Here is an 8,445-nt window from a genome sequence, read left to right as displayed (position 1 = left end):
GTTTGTCTCAGGCCCCGCCTCCTACAATGATTTCTCCCAGCGACCTATCCCACTCTCACGCCCCCCTCCCCATTGGTTGTCAAGGCGGTTGCCCTTCCCCTCCCGCGCGCCCTTCATCCCGCTCTGCTCGCAGATTGGGCGACCGGAGGGTGGGAAAGCGCGCGCGCTGAGAGAGGGGAGAGAAAGCGCGCGCGCGCGCGCGCGGACGGGAGGAGGGAGACCGTTGGCTGCTCCGCCCACGCGCCTGGCTCCCGCCTCGCCTCGCGCCCGGGGCGGGGAGGAGCCGCTCACCTGTCAGTGGGGGAAGTGGGCTCGGCGGGCGCCACCACCTCGCGCCCGGGCGAAGGGGTGGAGACTGGGGGGGGTGGTGGTGTAAGATGGTGGCTACGAACGCCGAGCCGCTGGCTCCCCCCTGCGCGAGGGCCTCGTGGCCGGAGGTGAGGCCAAGCCCCACTCGCCCCCTCCCCCGGGTAGGGACCGGACCGGACCGGACCGGAGCCTCTCGCCGAGGCTGTGCCCGGTGGGCGGAGCTAGGAGGTCGCTTCGTCCGTCTGCCGCCCCCCCATTTGGTTGGGGGCGGGGGGAGTGTGCCCTGCTTGTCTAGGGGGGCGCTTCTGCCGGGGGGGGGTGCTCCCCTCCCCCTCCGTACTAGTCCTCCTTCCCCCTCGAGGGCAGGGGGCGGATGTGCCTTGCTGCTCTGTTGGGGGTGCCCCCCTCGCCTCAAATATTGGGGCAGGTGTGACAGGCCCCCCACGTCTCTGGCAGTGGGGGGCTGGGCTGCTCCCTTCCCTGTGCCTGTGGGGCAGTGACCCCCCCCACACACACACACACTCCCTGCCCTGCTCCTAGGGGGTCCTCTCAGGGCTTTCTAAGTGCCCCCCACTCTGGTACCTACCTACTGATGGGGCAGGCTGCAGCCACACGGACCTGACCCCTCCAACAGCACTGGCGGCGGCAACGGGTAACCCGCTTTTCTGCCTGTCATCCACCCTCCCTGCTACCGCTGCCCTCGTGCCCGCTAGATCGTGTTCAAACCTTCCCGCCACAGTGCTTAAAGGGTTTCTTGGGGGTGGTGTTTGCAGACCTGGAAAGAGCAATTAAAAATCAAGCCGGGTCACTTTAATCACTTCCTGAAGCTGTTGCTCCCAGAGTATGACACTCTCCCCTCCCAGGCTTTTTTTCAGACCACTTTAAGCACTGTTACAAGGGTGACTGTTGATGTATCTTCCCTTCTTATTGAAAGTGTAATTGAGGGAAGTTATCTATTGCCACAAGTTTTAAAGTGTCCTTCAGATCATGTTTATCTTATAGACTGCTGCTGGCCTAGCTCCGTTCATCTGGGATAGGGTATGGTCCCTGATTAAGAGCATGGCTACACTTGCAGATGCAGAGCACTTTGAGTTAAACCAGCCTTCGTAGAGCGCAGTAGGGAAAGCGCTGCAATCTGTCCACACTGACAGCTGCAAGCGCACTGGCGTGGCCACATTGGTAGCTCTTGCAACGGCCACAAAGAGCAGTGCATTGTGGTAGCTATCCCAGCATGCAAGTGGCTGCAACATGCTTTTCAAATGAGGGGCGTGAGGTGGAGTGTGACAGGGAGTGTGTTGTGTGTATATGGGGGAAGAGATAATGTGTTTTGGGGGCTGAGAGCATATCAGCATGCCGTCTTGTAAGTTCAGACAGCAACAGACATACACCCGCCTTTCTCTCTCTCTCTCTCTCACACAGCATTCCACAGTAATGGGTGCTTTGTCTCGGAGCAGATAAGCAGCTGGCTGTCAGAAATGGAGCTTTCAAAGGGGATATGTGCCTTCCTGCAGTGATTCCAAAACAATGACAAGAGTGGCCACTTGACTTAAGGGGATTATGGGACGTTTCTGGAGGCTGATCAGAGCGCAGTAATGCAACACCTCGTTCACACTGATGCCCCGGCGTTTCAGCCAATGCGCACCAAGTGTTAATCTTCTCGCCGAGGTGGAATACTAGGAGCGCTCTAGCCCTGGAGTCAGAGCGCTCTACGTTCCTTGCCAGTGTGGACGGGTAGTGAGCTAGGGGGCCGGGGCTGCTTTAATGTGCTCTAACTTGCAAGTGTAGCCAAGCCCTAACTTAGCTGTGCTGGCAGATGCAATTGTACTGGCCAAAAAGTGCAGTTTTATTGCTATAGCTTGTTTTGCTCAGGGAAGCAAAGGGTGGAATAAGCTGTGCCAGTAAAAGTGAAGTGTTGCCTGTATAAGTTAAGAGCACTTTGCTGGTATAGTATATCACTATTTCTATACAGGTGAAGTGCTCCTACTGTAGAAATTGACTTAGTGGTGGTTGGACAGCCTAGACTCTGAATTATTTCTAAAATCACTAGGGTGTGGATAAATATTAAAATCTATTTCATGAAGAACTGATGTTAACAATTCAAGGATGTTATGCAGTTTTGAGGACAAGAGGATACCTTAGTGCTTTTTATTGATATTGCAAAACAGTATAAATGACAGTTGTGACTTGTTCTTATATGGTAAATTATATATATTTATATGTGAAAATGAAGAAACATCATCCTTTCCCCATCTCTATAATACATATTCCTGCCAGAAATTTGTTAAGAGATTATAGGGAGAAGTGAAAGAATGTGAGAGGTGGTGGGCTACAGAAAATAGTGACATTTCTGAACAGAGGACTCGGGGACTCTCTTTCTGTCCCACCATCCCCACGAACATGATACAGTTCTGCGGTGATCTGGAAGCCTACTTTCGTCGTCTCCGACTCAAGGAATATTTTCAACGCACCACTGAACAGTGCACCGACCCACAGGAACCCTCCTACCAACACTACAAGAAGAAGAACTCTGCGTGGACTCCTCCTGACGGTCGAAATGACAGACTGGACCTCTACATAGAGTGTTTCCGCAGACGTGCCCAGGCTGAAATTGTGGACAAACAACATCACTTGTCCCATAACCTCAGCCGTACAGAACGCAATGCCATCCACAGCCTCAGAAACAACTCTGACATTATCATCAAAGGGGCTGACAAAGGAGGTGCTGTAGTCATAATGAACAGGTCAGATTATGAACAGGAGGCTGCCAGGCAACTCTCCAAGACCACATTCTACAGGCCACTATCCTCTGATCCCACTGAGGAATACCAAAAGAAACTACACCATCTGCTCAAGAAACTCCCAGCTACAGTACGGGAACAAATCTACATGGACACACCCGCAGAACCCCGACCAGGGGTATTCTATCTGCTACCCAAGATCCATAAACCTGGAAACCCTGGACGCCCCATCATCTCAGGCATTGGCACTCTGACAGCAGGATTATCTGGCTATTTGGACTCTCTCCTCAGACCCTATGCTACCAGCACTCCCAGCTATCTTCGAGACACCACCGACTTCCTAAGGAAACTACAATGCATTGATGTTCTTCCTGAAAACACCATCCTGGCCACCATGGATGTAGAAGCACTTTATACCAATATTCCACATGAGGATGGACTACAAGCTGTCAGGAACAGTATCCCTGATGAGGCCACAGCAAGCCTGGTGGCTGAGCTTTGTGACTTTGTCCTCACCCACAACCACTTCAGATTTGGGGACAACTTATACCTTCAAGTCAGTGGCACTGCTATGGGTACTCGCATGGCCCCACAGTATGCCAACATTTTTATGGCTGACTTAGAACAACGCTTCCTCAGCTCTCGTCCCCTAATGCCCCTCCTCTACTTGCGCTATATTGATGACATCTTCATCATATGGACCCACGGAAAGGAGGCCCTTGAAGAATTCCGCCTGGACTCCAACAATTTCCACCCCACCATCAACCTCAGCCTGGACCAGTCCACACAAGAGATCCACTTCCTGGACACTACAGTACAAATAATTGATGGTCACATAAACACCACCCTATACCGGAAACCTACTGACCGCTATACGTACCTACATGCCTCCAGCTTCCATCCAAGACACATCACACGATCCATTGTCTACAGCCAAGCCCTAAGATACAACCGAATTTGCTCCAACCCCTCATACAGAGACAAACACCTACAAGATCTTTATCAAGCATTCGTAAAACTACAATACCCACCTGGGGAAGTGAGGAAACAGATTGACAGAGCAAGACGGGTACCCAGAAATCACCTACTGCAGGACAGGCCCAACAAGGACAATAACGGAACACCACTGGCCATCACATACAGCCCCCAGCTAAAACCTCTCCAGCGCATTATCCACGATTTACAACCTATCCTGGAAAATGATCCCTCACTCTCACAGACCTTGGGAGGCAGGCCAGTCCTCGCTTACAGACAACCCCCCAACCTGAAGCAAATACTCACCAGCAACTACACACCACACCACAGAAACACCAACCCAGGAACCTATCCCTGTAGCAAACCTCGTTGCCTACTCTGTCCCCATATCTACTCTGGCAACAGCATCAGAGGACCCAACCACATCAGCCACACCATCAGGGGCTCATTCACCTGCACATCCTCTAATGTCATATATGCCATCATGTGCCAGCAATGCCCCTCTGTCATGTACATTGGCCAAACGGGACAGTCCCTCCGCAAAAGAATAAATGGACACAAATCGGACATCAGGAATGGTAACATACATAAGCCAGTAAGTGAACACTTCAATCTCCCTGGTCATTCTATTACAGATTTAAAAGTCACTATCATTGAACAAAAAAACTTCAGAAACAGACTTCAAAGAGAAACAGCAGAACTAAAATTCATTTGCAAATTCAACACCATTAATCTGGGCTTGAATAGGGACTGGGAGTGGCTGGCTCACTACAGAAGCAGCTTTTCCTCTCCTGGAATTGACACCTCCTCATCTATTATTGGGAGTGGACTACATCCACCCTGATTGAATTGGCCCTGTCAACACTGGTTCTCCACTTGTGAAGTAACTCCCTGCTCTCCATGTGTCAGTATATAATGCCTGCATCTGTAACTTTCACTCTATGCATCCGAAGAAGTGAGGTTTTTACTCACGAAAGCTTATGCCCAAATAAATCTGTTAGTCTTAAGGTGCCACCAGACTCCTTGTTGTTTTTATTTCTGAACAGAGGGATGTCAGAGGAGAGTTGTGAAGTAAACAAGTACAAAAGCTTGAACTACAGTATAAGGAGGCAGGAGTCATTTGTGCTGAAATTTCAGATGTTAAGAGAATGTGGAGGGGAATAAAATAGCTTTTACTGAACCTGAAATAAAAATTAAATGCATTTTATCCTTCACATTCAGTTTTGAAATATTGCAATAGAAAAAGGAAGGCTGTTCTCATTCTGTTATCTCTAATGATGAAAAAAGCAAGGAAAATCTAAGGATCGCTGGTAATATTTAAAGCCTGTCTACACATAGCTTTTGTACCGATTCAGTTGAATCCACAATAGGGAGCTGTACTGATTGAGTACAATATGATCACTCTTCTACTGGTATAACTGCATGTATAGTAGGTGGTTGAGTATCAGAGGGGTAGCCGTGTTAGTCTGTATCCACAAAAACAACGAGGAGTCCGGTGGCACCTTAAAGACAGATTTATTTGGGCATAAGCTTTCATGGGTAAAAACCCATTTCAGATGCATGGAGAAGAAATGCATCTGAAGAAGTGGGTTTTTACCCACGAAAGCTTATGCCCAAATAAATCTGTCTTTAAGGTGCCACCAGACTCCTCATTATTTAGGTGGTTTAATTGATTTAACTGAATACGTTTTTTTCCCCTGATTTAAATTGGTACAAAAGCTGCTAGACAAGCATTTTCAGATATTTGTAGATATTTCAATATTTCGGTCAACCGTTGCTGTTCAGCTAAAGCATTTGTAAGTCTTGAGCCAACTAACTTGCTAGAAAGGATTATGAGTGGAGGCTTGCATTCTATAAAACGTACTATATATAGAATGTGGGAGTGTGGTTTGTTCTCTGCTGTTCAAGATATCTTTTGCATCAGGCATGCATTTTTTTTTTCTTCCCTATGGTCTTAGTGGAGTAGAACTAGCTGGCATATCTTGACTGATTTTTTCACAGCTATGTTTACTTACTTGTGCAGAGCCACAGGGGACTTTGCATACTGTTTTGGGATGGGGAGTGTCTGTGTGTTATTAATAAATCTAGTATCCACTCTTAAAAAAACAGACTCTGGAATACACTCTCCACCTGTTCATAATAATTTAAAGTTTATCACATTTTTAGTGTCAACGACAGTGTCTCAAACTTCATTTTGATGGCTCTGTCAGTTTCAAGTTTTGATTTTGTTTTTACATAAGTTGTAAGCCTTCAGAACAGGGACTGTGTATTTTCTTATATTTCTGTGAAGTGCTATTCTCAAACCTATGATGCAGTGGAAATTATGACATTTGAATTAATAGATTTTTTAGTAGATTAATGTTTTGGTCTTTTGTCACCCCCTTCCCTGCCAGGGGTCAAACAGGTATGAAATTCTGCTGTCAAACTTTATTTGTAGCCATCAGCAGTCATGTTTGCACCAGTTATGTTAATGCTTGTTTTTTTAGTATCTATATAAGTGCTATATAGACTGGTTTCAAGCATTTGCAGAACTGTGCCTTGAATTAATAAAATGTGTTTTAATACATCCAAATGTAAATGTATACATCTGGGAATAAAAAATGTAGGCCCTAATTAGAGAACGAGGGACGGAGACTCTGAAAAAGAGTTTAGGGTCATGATGGATAATCATAGAATATCAGGGTTGGAAGGGACCTCAGGAGGTCATCTAGTCCAACCCCCAGACAGATTTTGGCCCCAGATCCCTAAATGGCCCCCTCAAGGATTGAACTCACAACTCTGGGTTTAGCAGGCCAATGCTCATACCACTGAGAGGAATGTGAGTGCCTACTGTAATACCATGGTCAAAAGGGCTAATGTGATCCTTGGATGTGTAAATGGGAATCATGACAAGGAGTAGTGAGGTTATATTACCTCAATATTTGGCGCTTGTGCGCCTGCCACGTGTAGGTGTCAACTCAAAAAAGATGTTGATAAATTGGAGAGAGTTCAGAGAAGAGCCACCAAAATAATTAAAAGATTGGAAAAAATGCTGTATAATGATAGACTCCAGGAACTCAGTCAGTTTAGTTGAGCAAAGAGAAGATTAAGGAGTGACTTAAATCACAGTCTATAAGTGCCTACATGGGGAACAGAAATTTGATCATGGACAATCTAGTAGACAAAAGTATAACAAGTTGAACCTGGACAAATTTAGACTGGAATTAGGGCTCCTAAGAGCTACAGTAATACACAGTAAATAATGAATAAGGTGCAGTTTTTTTCATAGTAAGGCTAATAAGCCACTGGAACAACTTACCAAGGGCTGTGGTGGATTCTCCATCAGTAGCAATATTTAAATCACAATTGGATTTTTTTTCCTAAAATGTAAGCTCTAGTTCAAACAGCAATTAATTCAGGGAAGTCATAAGGCCTGTATTATACAGGCGGTAAGACTAGTAATCACAATGGTTCTTTTTGGCCTGACAATCTATGAATTCTTGGTCAGACCATGGGTTCAGGGCACAAAGCTGGAAACACTCAAGTGTGATCTACACTAGTGTTTATATTGGTGCAGATGCACTATTGCTGAAAAATGGCATCACACTTGTTAGTGTAGATGCTGCCAAAGTTTGTTATTAAGAACAGAAATTATCTATTGCCTCCTGGACTGCTAACCGTACATAGAAAATAACATGCTAATTCAGCTTCAAGTTGCCATATATAGTGGAGTGTTTGGTATGGTGTGCAATTGTGAAAAGTCAACCAACCCCTTCAGCTTCTAACTTAAGAACTGCCATACTGGGTCAGACCATGGTCCATCGTGCCCAGTATCCTGTCTTCGACATTGGCCCATACCAGAGTTTCAAGGGCAATGTACAGAACAGGGTAATTATGGAGTGATCTACTCCTGTCTTCCACTCTTGGCTTCTGGTAGTCAGAGGTATAGGGTCACCCTGAGCATGGGGTTGCGTCCTTGACCATCTTGGCTAATCGAGGGATGGATCACTTGATAATTATCTGTTCTGTTCATTTCCTCTGAAGCACCTGGCATTGGCCACTGTTGGAAGACAAGATACTGGACTAGACAGACCTTTGATTTGACCCAGTATGGCCGTTCTTAGGTCCATCAATGGCTATTATAAGAACATATATTTCATGAACTTATCCAGTTCTTTTTTTGAACCTTGTTGTACTTTTGGCTATCACATCATCCCTTGGCAATGAGTTCCACAGGTTGGTTGTGTGAAAAAGTACTTCCTCTTATTTGTATTAAACCTGCTGCCTATTCATTTAATTGGTTGACCCTGGGTTATGTTTTGTGGGTAAATAACACTTCTCTATCCACTTTTTCCATTCATGATTTTATAGATCTCTATCATATCCCCCCCTTAGTTATCCCTTTTCTAAGCTGAATACCCCAATCTTTTTAGTCACTCCTCAT

At 46.3% G+C, this 8,445-nt stretch overlaps 1 protein-coding gene across 4 annotated transcripts in view; it reads left to right on the top strand.

Moving 5' to 3' along the window:
* The first annotated feature begins 245 nt into the window (after positions 1-245).
* LOC128830854 (meiosis-specific coiled-coil domain-containing protein MEIOC-like) overlaps positions 246-8,445 on the top strand; it is a 60,887-nt gene continuing 52,687 nt past the window's right edge. For 3 of the 4 annotated variants that reach the window (XM_054016677.1, XM_054016682.1, XM_054016685.1), the window contains exon 1: positions 246-437. In XM_054016677.1, coding sequence (XP_053872652.1) covers positions 378-437 — 60 coding nt within the window. In that variant the 5' untranslated portion in view covers positions 246-377. Of the gene's footprint in view, positions 438-1,728; positions 5,035-8,445 lie in introns of those variants that run through there. The other variant, XM_054016684.1, reaches the window with a different exon arrangement.

The sequence above is a fragment of the Malaclemys terrapin genome, chromosome 2 (assembly GCF_027887155.1).
Source record: "Malaclemys terrapin pileata isolate rMalTer1 chromosome 2, rMalTer1.hap1, whole genome shotgun sequence".
In the NCBI taxonomy this organism is placed as follows: Eukaryota; Metazoa; Chordata; order Testudines; family Emydidae; genus Malaclemys; species Malaclemys terrapin.
The sequence above is the reverse complement of the archived record's forward strand: the minus strand, read 5'-3'. Positions and strand labels throughout refer to the sequence as shown.